Source organism: Haliotis rufescens, unplaced genomic scaffold, assembly GCF_023055435.1.
Source record: "Haliotis rufescens isolate VD_foot unplaced genomic scaffold, xgHalRufe1.0.p SCAF_3, whole genome shotgun sequence".
NCBI lineage: Eukaryota > Metazoa > Mollusca > Gastropoda > Lepetellida > Haliotidae > Haliotis > Haliotis rufescens.
The window spans coordinates 5,843,206-5,857,494 of record NW_025964001.1 but is presented as its reverse complement, the minus strand read 5'-3'; the positions used below and the strand labels follow the sequence as shown (position 1 = coordinate 5,857,494).

Sequence of the window (14,289 nt, the reverse complement as noted above, 5' to 3'; positions counted from 1 at the left end):
TCGTCGATAAAAGTTTAAAACTCTTATCGACTCGTGTAGATATATTCGTTATCAAACGACACTTGGGAGGGATTCTCCATTTATCATCCGAAACTGGCTCCCACAGGAGATATCGCTTGGATGAGATCAAGCGATATCCACACTGTAGATATCGCTGCAATGAAATTACATCACAATGCTTTGCAGACCATTGTGACATCACTGGTTACCATGACGTCACAATCAAATGACATCACTAATGGCTCTGCTACTGAAGCTGTTTGCAGTACTTTTTACACTGAAGACACTGTTTTTACACTGAAGACACTGCTAATTACTGTCTACAAATTGAAAAAGGTGAAAGAATCATGTTGGATGATAAATAAAATCTCACCCTCGTGTCTTTTGATATCAAATATATCAACACTCGTTGATAAAAGTGGCAAAAATCCTCGGCAAGCCTCGGAATTTTTCCCTTTATATCAACTCGTGTTGATATATTCGATATCAAACGACACTCGGGTGAGATTCTCCATATCCCACGTACCTCCAGCTGATGGCCTTCCTATTTCTCGACACCGGGTTGGAACAGGTATGTACATGTTAGCGATGTGTGCTTCACGCGTGTTTATCTTGTACGCAAATAACATGGTGACATTCCGACGACTGTACAGTTAGATCAAACTGCTTGAAGATTGTGCTTGATGTTGAACTCGGCCTGTACTATCAAGACCTCACGATGCCAAATCTAAACAAACTTAATCTGTGATCAGTGTATGACAGAGCACTTATGTGCACCGAATTAGGTTACAACTATACATAGATTGTCATTATCAGGTTCCTCAGTGTAACGAGACACCACGCGATGGCTGGGGCTGACACCTTGATTTTCTTTGTCAATGGAAGAAAGGTACGTGGGTTTAGACAACACAATCAATAATATTTCCGTGTGGTTCGTTAATCCGAACATTTCTTAATCCGGGTGATCTCGTGATTTGCGGTACCCGGCAGGAGGAGATGGCAATGTTGCTAACCATCTAGCGCCTAACAGGCAGCTTGGGTTGTATACGCCCCAGGGAGCTGAGAATGGCTCCTGAGTGCACCGGCATCAGGCAACGAACACTTACTGTTTCATGCAAATTGTGTGAGTAGCGGGTGTCACTGTAGGGCAGAACATGCGTTTCAGTGATCCATTCAAACAATTGTCACCGTTGTGTTTGCCTTTTTTGCCCAATGTATATCTGTTTCGGCGGATAATCGATGCTGGTTGTTCTCGTTCGTTGATGTTGAAATTTGACTCTACTTCTTTCTCTTAACATGAAACCTGGTAAATACTGCGTCGTAAGTAATAGTAAGGGTTCATTACATATAGAAACAAATGCGTGAGTGTTCTTTTGTAGGTCACCCGTAAACCTTTTTACAGTGCTAGTGCTGGTCCACCTATTCTGACTGATTCTTTTAGAATATTTTTTACTTATGATTGAAGCCCGATCCTCAATAGCCGGCCTCTACAACTATAGGATAGCTGGTGACTTTGTCTGTCAAGATCAAGGAGTTAATAGCGTAGAGGCCCCCAGGGCAACGTCCTACTTGATAAGCCGATCTGCACCGTACGTGCTTTGAGTGCACAGTACATGTACATGTATATGTATTTAGGTCAGTGTGATTTATAACACCGTTCGGTGACTAAAAATGATTTGATCACCGGTCTTAGGCTGACGTGGGTGTTAAGTATGATTTGTTTGTTCGTTTGTTTTTTGTTTAACGCGGCAAATAATAATCGTAAATAATCGACTCTGGACCAGACAATCCAGTGATTCACTTCGATTCACGCAATTGGGATACGATGACATGCTTCAAGCAAGTCAGCGAGCCTGACCACCCGATCCCGCAAGTCGCCTCTTACGACAAGCATAGTCGCCTTTTACGGCAAGCATGGGTTGCTGAAGACCTATTCTACCCCGGATCTTCACGCATCTTAACACCGCTTAGAACGCGATGAGACAGAAGTGCAAAGTGCAAACATCATGTGAATCAAGTTAAACAAAGTTTATGCATATGCAATAATGGGGCAAACCTTACACGATTTTTTTATTTATTTATTGACATCATATGCATCGATCCACGCAATAAGGATACAATGACATGCATCAACAAAATCATCGAGCCTGACCACCCGATCCCAGTCGTCGCTTCTTACAACAAGCCTAACATGACCCTGCTACGTGTATTTACATGTTTACAGTTTACAGAAGAAAACGAAGGACAGAAACTAAATACAGACATTTGGCTCACTTCAATGTTCTCCTTTTACAAATTGCACATAAATTTATTTATACAGTTATACCAATATTTCAATAAATCATTATTGACATACAACATGTACCATTGTTTAAACACGATGACATCTGATGAAAACGTACCTTCGTTCATGAGTACATTTGGCTCGGTGCTTTGCATTGCCAGTAACGAATAAGTAGAGTTTAGTTTGGAGCACGCTGCAGTAGGCTGTTAAGACAGAGAAAAGTCATTTTACTGAAATCGAAACATTTTTGCCAATAATTTATAATGAGTGAACTTTTCTTAACCACAATTTTTGGGTTTTTTATTACACAAGTACAACTAATTGAGGCCTTTTCCAAAACTGACTGTCCAGTTCACGTATGTTTCTTTCATCTTTTTATCATTTGAAATAAAAGCGACAAAACCCTTTCAATATCCATTAGAAACAACTGCAAATAACAGATATCATGAGCAAGGGTTTATGAATCACTATCAAATACTATGATACCAGGTATTCACGAAAAGGTGAGCGTATTCCACACCCACTGGTGGCACCCGTCACAAACACATGCAAAGGCGGGTCAAATGTTCACATGAAAAGACACAGGAACATATAGTACAAGTCAAAATAGGGAATTGTATCAGACATCGTTTTTGTGACTGATGGAAATTTGGAAATTTGGAAATGTCCTCCACATGTCCACCATAAAACTTTTTGAAAGCCTTACTGAGGCCTTGAATGTTAGCACCTTAATCAAACAACTTTTGAGCAGGGGTTGAATGACGCTTTTTGATATCTTGGGAGAAAGAGCTTGATTGATTGTTTCTTAAAAGTTGTGAAATACTAGTATAGACACCAAGGGCTGGAGCTGCAGAAATATTGCTGAACATGAAGGGAAAGTTGACCATTGGAAAGTTGAAGTCACCCCTCTTGTCATACAGTCCTACGGAGAGTGTTTTGTCACTCTGAATCTTTTTGCATAGATCTCAATATGAAACAGATGAAGCGGTCTGACTGGTCTCTTTTATTTCCAGTTCAGGTGGGCAAATCAGTGGAAGGGAATTCATCGAAAGGATATTTAAAAAATGACTGATTTATCTGTGTCGGGTTTTGACTCGTATTGTGTCAGCTGCCAAATTGAGAGCCTTCTTTACAATTGTTTTCATTTTCACCATCTAAATAGCTTTGCAAACAAGGGCTACACCACATTTCGAACATGAACAGAACATTCATATTTTGCTTATTTCCCATAAATATATGAATATTTCTCTACAGATAGAAGAGAAGGATCCGGAACCCCTCACCAGTCTCTTGGATTATCTACGCTACACGTGTATCCTTATCTACTTACGTATGCATTAATAAATGCAGGGATTTAAACAAGGCAATTTTTCTCATTACTCGGCTTCCGAACCACTAATGATTTATAATACAAAATTCACATTTATGGTTTAGATACATTGTATTATGAATGCAAATATTATTCATTTAAAAATTAAAATTACTTTGAAGGCTTCATTAATACAGAGATGGATGATGAAAAAAGGCTTTAGGTTCAGTACATAATCACTATCACTCTTTCGTTATGGTATATACCATGAGTGAGTTGGTTAACATTTGACGTCGCATCGGCAATGCCTAAGTCACGAGAACAATGCAATAACATCCTTTGATGCACCTTAACTAGTGAAGTGCGCCTGACCGGAAGTAAGGCTGGGTGTAAAGAAGGAGGATGCGGCGCCTGTACCGTCATGGTGTCGGAATACGACAAAACTTCAGAAAAAATCAGGTATTCAAAAACCTACATTTATGAAATCCTTTTCAAAACAAACGGACCACCAATATTTAGGTCAAACATCTGAAAGAATGATTTATATAGGTAATAACATTGCCATGGTTTCGTATATATTATTCTCTTAAGTTAAACCAGTGTATGCATAATATGATATACCAACCAATGTATTTTGTTGAAGACATTATTCTGCCAATGCCTGTATTCTGCCGCTATGCTGCCTACATGGTCTGGCTGTCACTACAGTAGAGGGTATAGGCAGCACCAAGACCAGGCTACACCCAGTACAGGTAAGTCCGTTCTCTCCATGGTCTGGCTGTCACTACAGTAGAGGGTATAGGCAGCACCAAGACCAGGCTACACCCAGTACAGGTAAGTCTGTTCTCTCCATGGTCTGGCTGTCACTACAGTAGAGGGTATAGGCAGCACCAAGACCAGGCTACACCCAGTACAGGTAAGTCTGTTCTCTCCATGGTCTGGCTGTCACTACAGTAGAGGGTATAGGCAGCACCAAGACCAGGCTACACCCAGTACAGGTAAGTCTGTTCTCTCCGTGGTCTGGCTGTCACTACAGTAGAGGGTATAGACAGCACCAAGACCAGGCTACACCCAGTACAGGTAAGTCTGTTCTCTCCATGGTCTGGCTGTCACTACAGTAGAGGGTATAGGCAGCACCAAGACCAGGCTACACCCAGTACAGGTAAGTCTGTTCTCTCCATGATCTGGCTGTCACTACAGACAGTAGAGGGTATAGGCAGCACCAAGACCAGGCTACACCCAGTACAGGTAAGTCCGTTCTCTCCATGGTCTGGCTGTCACTACAGTAGAGGGCATAGGCAGCCCAAAGACCATGCTACACCCAGTACAGGTAAGTCTGTTCTCTCCATGGTCTGGCTGTCACTACAGTAGAGGGTATAGGCAGCACCAAGACCAGGCTACACCCAGTACAGGTAAGTCTGTTCTCTCCATGGTCTGGCTGTCACTACAGTAGAGGGTATTGGCAGCACAAAGACCAGGCTACACCCAGTACAGGTAAGTCTGTTCTGTCCATGGTCTGGCTGTCACTACAGTAGAGGGTATAGGCAGCACCAAGACCAGGCTACACCCAGTACAGGTAAGTCTGTTCTCTCCATGGTCTGGCTGTCACTACAGTAGAGGGTATAGGCAGCACCAAGACCAGGCTACACCCAGTACAGGTAAGTCTGTTCTCTCCATGGTCTGGCTGTCACTACAGTAGAGGGCATAGGCAGCCCAAAGACCATGCTACACCCAGTACAGGTAAGTCTGTTCTCTCCATGGTCTGGCTGTCACTACAGTAGAGGGTACAGGCAGCACCAAGACTAGGCTACACCCAGTACAGGTAAGTCTGTTCTCTCCATGGTCTGGCTGTCACTACAGTAGAGGGCATAGGCAGCCCAAAGACCATGCTACACCCAGTACAGGTAAGTCTGTTCTCTCCATGGTCTGGCTGTCACTACAGTAGAGGGTATAGGCAGCACTAAGACCAGGCTACACCCAGTACAGGTAAGTCTGTTCTCTCCATGATCTGGCTGTCACTACAGACAGTAGAGGGTATAGGCAGCACCAAGACCAGGCTACACCCAGTACAGGTAAGTCCGTTCTCTCCATGGTCTGGCTGTCACAACAGTAGAGGGTAAAGGCAGCACCAAGACCAGGCTACACCCAGTACAGGTAAGTCTGTTCTCTCCATGGTCTGACTGTCACTACAGTAGAGGGTACAGGCAGCACCAAGACCAGACTACACCCAGTACAGGTAAGTCTGTTCTCTCCATGGTCTGGCTGTCACTACAGTAGAGGGCATAGGCAGCCCAAAGACCATGCTACACCCAGTACAGGTAAGTCTGTTCTCTCCATGGTCTGGCTGTCACTACAGTAGAGGGTATAGGCAGCACCAAGACCAGGCTACACCCAGTACAGGTAAGTCTGTTCTCTCCATGATCTGGCTGTCACTACAGACAGTAGAGGGTATAGGCAGCACCAAGACCAGGCTACACCCAGTACAGGTAAGTCTGTTCTCTCCATGGTCTGGCTGTCACAACAGTAGCGGGTAAAGGCAGCACCAAGACCAGGCTACACCCAGTACAGGTAAGTCTGTTCTCTCCATGGTCTGACTGTCACTACAGTAGAGGGTACAGGCAGCACCAAGACCAGACTACACCCGATACAGGTAAGTCTGTTCTCTCCATGGTCTGGCTGTCTCTACAGTAGAGGGTACACGCAGCACCAAGACCAGGCTACACCCAGTACAGGTAAGTCTGTTCTCTCCGTGGTCTGGCTGTCACTACAGTAGAGGGTATAGGCAGCATCAAGACCAGGCTACACCCAGTACAGGTAAGTCTGTTCTCTCCATGATCTGGCTGTCTCTACAGTAGAGGGTACACGCAGCACCAAGACCAGGCTACACCCGATACAGGTAAGTCTGTTCTCTCCATGGTCTGGCTGTCACTACAGCAGAGAGTAAAGGCAGCCAGCCACAAGACCCCAACACAATTCTTGCTGCCACCACAGAAGAGGCAGCATTTATCAATCTATACAGCCTTACCTTCTACAAATCAGTATTAGCAGGACCAATACTGAGTAACAGTTACAATCTATTCAATTCTTACAATTCTTTGTTGTTGTTGTATATTTTAAGATCAACAGATATTCTTTCAAACTCTAGGAAAGGATAGCGGAGGCTCACGGCTCCCAGTGTGGATTCTGTACTCCGGGTATGGTCATGTCCATGTACGCGCTCCTCAGGAACAACCCTCAGCCAACTGAAGATCAAATTCGAACCTTTTTAGACGGTGAGTGCCAGGATCATAATTGTGACACTCTTCTTCACCAGATTTAAGTTTAATAAAAAAACACATATTAACATGCTAATTTAAGACTTAACACACTTGCCATGATCCTCGGTTCAATGAAAGAGATATTTTAAGTTTTTGCTTGTTTCTTGAGTGGAAATTGATGGATATTTGGTTTCTTTTATATTATTGTTTTATTTTGACCGAGAAACAATTGTGAAGAGACAATGGCGTTATTCACACAAAGGTGTACGAGATAATAAGATACCCGAAAGAGCGTTGGAGTTTTCTAAATTAATGCCAATGGTTAATGATCCTATCTAGCAGTACGCACACATCCTCCAACTGCATATTGGTTCTCTTGAAGGGAATCTGTGTCGCTGCACTGGGTACAGACCAATACTGGATGGTTTCAATACCTTTTCAAAGGTGAGAACCCCTGATCTGCTGTGACATGTGGTGTACATTCGTTATTTCGAGGAAGTAATGACACGTTTTACAAACAACGGATAAACATACCCATGATCAGCATGTCAGTAGACACCACATGTTCCTTACGAGTCAACAAAACAATAGTTCATTATTCTCTACGGTTTTATGAGAGACGCGAGACAAATATAATCAAATCTTTTTGGTTTGCTTACGATTCAACAAAACAATAGTTAAGTATTCTCTTCAGTGTTACGAGAGACGCGAGACAAATATAATCAAATATCTTTGTTTTGATATACACGGTCGTTATGCTCATACATTAGAACCTAAGTGAAAATCAAGGTAAGAATTGATATTCAACAACCCATGCTTGTCGTAAGAGGCGACTAACGGGATCGAGTGGTCAGGCTCCCTGCCTTGGTTGATGTATTTGCAGTATCCCAGTTGTGTAGATTGATGTTGATGATGTTAATCTCTGAATTGTCTGGTCTAGACTCGATTATTTACAGACCGCCGTCCTATAGACGGAATATTGCCGAGTGTGGCATTAAACCATAAACAAACAAAGAAACAAAATACTAGATGGTCTGGGTGGTCAATAGCGACGGAATTCGCTGTTCAGGGATGCGTCCCTTAGGTGGACCTGAACCCGAATCTCAGATTCAACATAATTATGTGTCTAGGTTTCACCAAGTGGTAAACGGTTAAGACCTGCATTCACTTCTGGCTTCCCTCCCTCATCAACTCATTCTCTCTGTCATGCTCTATGATAATTCTTCACGTTCTGCAGGGCGTCTGTGGCAAGGGAGAAGAATGCTGTCGGAACTCAATCTACAACAACGTCGCCATTGGGGTTAGATATTCTTTTATGCATGCTCAAAGGCGATGCAAAAGTAAAAGTAAGTTACGCATTTCGAAGGATTATGTAAATGCACAGTGTAGCATGTTTCGAATATTTTCAGCCGGTGTCTGCACAATACACCACTGCCACCAAGGGAACATATCATCCGCCCTATGACCAAACGCAAGAACCTATCTTCCCACCAGAGTTAAAGGTAAACAGTTAACCGAACATCACTGTGTTCAACTGCATTCCTCCCCACAACGCGATCTTCAACTTGTGTTAATGTCCACGCTTCATCTGTAGATCTATAACAAGCCTTGGATGCCAACGGTTATCGTGACGTCAATCACGCGATCTTCAACTTTTGTTTATGTCCACGCTTCATCTGTAGATCTATAACAAGCCTTGGATGCCAACGGTTATCGTGACGTCAATCACGCGATCTTCAACTTTTGTTTATGTCCACGCTTCATCTGTAGATCTATAACAAGCCTTGGATGCCAACGGTTATCGTGACGTCAATCACGCGATCTTCAACTTTTGTTTATGTCCACGCTTCATCTGTAGATCTAAAACAAGCCTTGGATGCCAACGGTTATCGTGACGTCAATCACGCGATCTTCAACTTTTGTTTATGTCCACGCTTCATCTGTAGATCTATAACAAATCTTGGATTTCAACGGTTATCGTGACGTCAATCACGCGATCTTCAACTTTTGTTTATGTCCACGCTTCATCTGTAGATCTATAACAAGCCTTGGATGCCAACGGTTATCGTGACGTCAATCACGCGATCTTCAACTTTTGTTAATGTCCACGCTTCATCTGTAGATCTATAACAAGCCTTGGATGCCAACGGTTATCGTGACGTCAATCACGCGATCTTCAACTTTTGTTTATGTCCACGCTTCATCTGTAGATCTATAACAATCCTTGGATGCCAACGGTTATCGTGACGTCAATCACGCGATCTTCAACTTTTGTTAATGTCCACGCTTCATCTGTAGATCTATAACAAGCCTTGGATGCCAACGGTTATCGTGACGTCAATCACGCGATCTTCAACTTTTGTTAATGTCCACGCTTCATCTGTAGATCTATAACAAACCTTGGATGCCAACGGTTATCGTGACGTCAATGGGCAGATCTACATTCACATAAAACATTCATGGATAACAACTTATGTACTGTTTGTAACAGAGTTTCAGGGGTAACCCTTGCCCGTTCATATGATAAGAAATAACCATGAAAGGGCCTAACAAACGATAAAGAAGTTGTTATCCACAAAGGCTTCATGCCTACGTGTTCCTCGTTAATGGCTATCCAAGACGGGTTTTTCATAGAACGTCAAGTAAGTGTTGTCTATAAAAAAAAAACATGTTTATATCTGTTACAAGAACAATTGGAGCAAGTACCAGGAGACGCCACTTGTGTTCAAGAACGAGCGGGTCACGTGGTACAGACCAACGACCTTGACCGAGCTGCTTGACTTGAAAACCCGACATCCTGGTTCAAAGATAATCCGAGGAAACACAGAAATAGGTGAACGTCATTTGTATTTTATGTGTATTTTAAGCTTTGACCCGTGCGCGAAATTGGCTCTTCTGGAACCATTCGTAAAATTACCAACATCAGCAGCAGCAGCATCAATGTCTTCATCATCATCAACATCATCATCAACATCATCATCAGACCGCCTCCGTGGTCTAGTGGTAGTGCGTCCGCGCGGAGAGCCGAAGGTCCGGTCATACCAAAAGACGTTAAAAGATAGTACTTGTTGTAACCCTGTCTGGCGCTCGGCATTTAGGGGCTAAAACAAGGACTGGTCGGCTCGGAGTCTGTTTACTGTGACTGAGTGAGGTATACACGTTAAACTGCGGCATGGTATCTCAGTGAGCTAGCACTATAAATCGGCATCAGTTCGGACTAGTACAAGCAGCCACACACACACCTCACCTCATTATAATCATTGTATTTAAATGAAATGAAGGGTATGTGATATACGTTCCTGTTTTACTACTTCAGCTATTGAAACTCGCTTCAAAGGTCAGAGCTATCCTGTTCAGATAGATGTCACCAAGGTGCCTGAGCTCAACCAGATCACCAAGGCCCCCTCGGGCATCACGTTTGGGTCTGCAGTCACCTTGACCGATATCAAAGATACATTAGAGACTGCAGTCAAAGATATGCCAGGTGAAAACCATTCAGTATATTGTGTTCACTTGGCCTACGATTGGGGTACAAACAAACCATCAGTACTATTAACCTTACTTAACAAAGTCTCTATATACTGATTCAAATTTTACCTCGATGCGATGAAATAAGTGTCTCTGTGCTAATACACTTGTGTTCTTCTTTTTGAAAACCGCATCGCGATATTAAGGAAAACATCAGCATTAGCACTACTGTCGAATATTGCTTTCGGATGAATAATACATTTGCTTTAAGTTTGTGTTAAATAACAGAAAATTATTATGTATACATCACTAAATGTGCTTGTTGTTACCAAGATGAGCTACATGTTTTATTTCAATGCGTCTACCCCTCTATAAATTATCATAAATTATAAAACCACTTCCATAATCATAAGAACTCTCTGCTGAAAGTCCAATGTACGATTCATTGGCGGTATTCGCGGAAAGATGAACATACCCTGTTCCATCGGTGGCACGCGTTACGAACACATCCAAAGTCAAGTCAAATGTTACAAACACATGCAAAGTCAAGTCAAATCTCCTGAATATATGCATATGGTACAAGTCAAAATAAGGAATTGTATCGGACATCATTGAGGTCATTGATGCGTCAAGTGTGAATATCCTGCACATGTCTACCATGAAAGTTTTCAAACAACACGCGTATGCAAAATGTTATGTGAAAAATAATATTCTAGTATTTTTGTTCACACTTATAATCAGTGTCCTTATTCCCTAGAGGCGACAACACGTGTGTTCCGTGGTTTTCTGGACGTTATCCGATGGTTCGCCAGTACACAGATCAGGAACGTGGCTGTAAGCGACAATGCATGATCCTTGTGTTAATATTTTATTCCATGAAAAGGTTTGGGCATAAGTTACCACAAGGTAGATAACTCTCTTCTACAGATTTACATGTGTGCATTTACAATTAACATATTAAATGACAGAAAGGACAGTGGAGAAATGGATAAAGGTATTTACAATAACAGTGATCTCTCAAACCGTTTTGTTATCTGTATACTTGTATATGCATCTACACTCATACCGCCTACGACCGCCTCCGTGGTCTAGTGGTAGAGCGTCTGCCCAGAGAGCGGAAGGTCCGGGGTTCGATCCTAGGACACGTCATAGCAAAGGATGGTACTTGATGTCTGCCGCTCGGCATTAAGAGGCTAATACTACATATCTAATAATAAGTCCGTTTGTGGAAAAGCGCTGTGGGGTTTGTGTGGTTGCCTTGTAGTGAAAACATTGGATCGGCCCCACACAGAATGTGCCACGTCCATTTCTACTGTACCAATGCTTGTCTGGCTGGAATATTACTAAAGCGGGATAAAACTGTCTTTAATTACTCATGACCTATGGGTATTAGACACAGAGCATGATCATAAAAGAATGAGTAACACCTGAAGCAACAAAGCAATTTCCAGAAATTTCACGAACACTGGTTTTGAAAACCAACCCAGAAAATAGAAAAATCGGTTTGTCACTGTTTGTACGCAGAAATATTATTCCTGTTTCATTTGAAGTCTATCGCTGGTAACATCATGACGGCCAGTCCAGTGTCAGATCTCAATCCTCTCCTCATGGCTGCAGGTGCCACCGTCCAGGTTACCAGGAAAGGTAAATAAAAGAGACAAAATCCTTTCCATGATCATGGTATATGATAAGCATGTGTCCATGAATATTGTTGTTGACAGGTGTTCCCGAAATAGTGAGCGTATCCTCCCTCGACGGTGACACCAGTCACAAACACTTGCAAAGGCAAGGAAAGTTTCCACATGAATAAAGACGAGAACATATTATACACGCATATATGGTTTCGGTTCCGGTTCTCATCATTGGGTTATGTTTAAATGCCTTGTAAAATCATTTAATATCATTCAAACTAAATATACATTTATGTAGTGCCATTTTGCAGTTAGAAACTTCCCAAAAGCGCATGTGTTTCTGGTCGGAAATCTAGTTTTTATGCATTTTGCTGAAGATGTGAAGTGTCTGCAATGTCTTATACTAGGTGGTGCTGTGCGCGGGATGAAGGTTGACAGTAACTTCTTCACCAAGTACCGAACCACGTGTCTCGCACCAGAGGACGTCCTCCTGTCTGTAGAAATCCCTGCGTCAAACAAGGCGAGCGCTTCTAACAATTATTAATACCAACGCTGGACTACGTCAAATTGCAATCACAGACTAACAAGTGTAGCTCATCGGTTGTTACCATGGAGATGTTTGACTATCTCATGCATATTGTCTTCTTGCCACTGTTTCAAAATACATCATAGTCCCTTCGTAGTCTTCTTCGTTTATACGGGGCTTTCGGGTAGCCTTGTGGGCAAAGCGTTCGTTTGTCACGCCGAAGACCCGGGTTCGATTCCCGACATGGGTACAATGTGTGAAACGCATTTCTGGTGTCCCCCGCCGTGATATTGCTGGAATATTGCTAAAAGCGGTGTAAAACCATACTTACTCACTCTTCGTGTAATATCAAGAATTTGGGTTTAAAGATATCATGAGGAATTACTGTCTTTGTATAGATCCTCGTTACTGCCCATTGTTTAGATTGTTATTCATAATATTTTAAATCATGTTGTGTCAAATAACATGTCATTTCTTCTTATATCATCATTTTGTAACGTGACATAATATTTCAGAACGAATTTTTCCAAAGTTTCAAACAAGGGCCACGAAAGGAAGACAGCATCTCCATAGTGAACGCTGGTATGAGGGTTCTGTTTGAGAAAGACTCGGATATAATCAAAGAAATACACCTAGCCTATGGCGGTATGGCACCAACAACCGTCATGGCGACCAGAACTATGACCTCTTTGGTTGGAAGGTAAAACTTGTACTTATCTGTCACTTGTCTCATACTTGTCTCCTACATGTTCATAAATGCTACTGTTATCAATCCAAATAAAAGACAATTATAGTCCGCTTAATAACACACAGTTCATATATACGTGAATATTGTTCCAGTCGTTGGCAGAACGATCTGGTAACCAAGGCAACCTCCCTGCTGGCTGAGGAACTGCAGCTGGAACCGGGGGTTCCTGGAGGGATGTGTGAATACAGACAATCACTTACAACCAGCTTCTTCTTTAAGTTCTACCTGTCTGTACAACTTGCTTTGTGTCATCAGGTAGGCCAATGCTTCAAGTGTGTGCATATTTAGTGCTCGTATTGTCTTTATGATGTATTCGTTCAATTGGAAAACTGTACGTCACACATCTATTCACATCACATCATCAGGGCGGACGGGTAGCCTAGTGGTTAAAGCGTTCGCTCGTCACGCCAAAGACCCAGGTTCGATTCCCGACATGGGTACAATGTGTGAAGCCCATTTCTGGTGTCGACCGCCGTGATATTGCTGGAATATTGCTAAAAGCGGTGTAAAACCATACTCACTCACTCACTCACTATTCATCATCAACTTATTCTACGATACATTTGTAGTGTTCCTTCCCCTGTCCGCCTCATACCAAAACATGTAAAAGAAATGGTACTTGTTGTTACCCTGTCTGGCCCGCGGGACTTAGTGGGATAAAACAAGGACTGGTCGGCTCGGAGTCATTGTATCAGTCACTTAATATCGGTATTAGTCCAGACTAGTACAAGCAGCCACACACACTATATATGTACAAAAGTCTTTGACGCGACGTTAAACTCCTTGTCACATCACCTCACCTACACAAATGTATCTTTATAGATCGGAGTGTCAAAGACAAAGGTTCCGATGTCTTACCGAAGTGCTGTGCCTGACATCAACTGCCCACATCCAACCACCAGTCACGTGTATGATGACGTCAGTTCCGGTCAGCCACCAGACGACACTGCGGGGAGGTCACTGCTCCATGAGTCTGGACTGCAACACGCTACAGGCGAGGCTGTGTATCTGGACGACATGGCAGCCAGAGAAGGTGAGATTCTCTAAGCGGGTGACATGACACGAA

The 14,289-nt window shown here is 42.8% G+C and overlaps 1 protein-coding gene across 1 annotated transcript in view; it reads left to right on the top strand.

Annotated features, from left to right (window-relative positions):
* The first annotated feature begins 611 nt into the window (after positions 1–611).
* The window catches only part of LOC124131803 (xanthine dehydrogenase/oxidase-like), a 33,540-nt gene continuing 19,862 nt past the window's right edge, over positions 612–14,289 (top strand). Inside the window, exons 1-16 of the mRNA XM_046495276.2 lie at positions 612–889; positions 3,539–3,596; positions 3,956–4,052; positions 4,237–4,345; positions 6,739–6,865; positions 7,233–7,294; positions 8,088–8,150; positions 8,260–8,352; positions 9,539–9,683; positions 10,167–10,334; positions 11,076–11,152; positions 11,869–11,962; positions 12,357–12,469; positions 12,991–13,175; positions 13,316–13,478; positions 14,046–14,256. Of these exons, the coding sequence (XP_046351232.2) occupies positions 845–889; positions 3,539–3,596; positions 3,956–4,052; positions 4,237–4,345; positions 6,739–6,865; positions 7,233–7,294; positions 8,088–8,150; positions 8,260–8,352; positions 9,539–9,683; positions 10,167–10,334; positions 11,076–11,152; positions 11,869–11,962; positions 12,357–12,469; positions 12,991–13,175; positions 13,316–13,478; positions 14,046–14,256 (1,810 nt within the window). The 5' untranslated portion in view covers positions 612–844. The remainder of the gene's footprint in view (positions 890–3,538; positions 3,597–3,955; positions 4,053–4,236; positions 4,346–6,738; positions 6,866–7,232; positions 7,295–8,087; positions 8,151–8,259; positions 8,353–9,538; positions 9,684–10,166; positions 10,335–11,075; positions 11,153–11,868; positions 11,963–12,356; positions 12,470–12,990; positions 13,176–13,315; positions 13,479–14,045; positions 14,257–14,289) is intronic.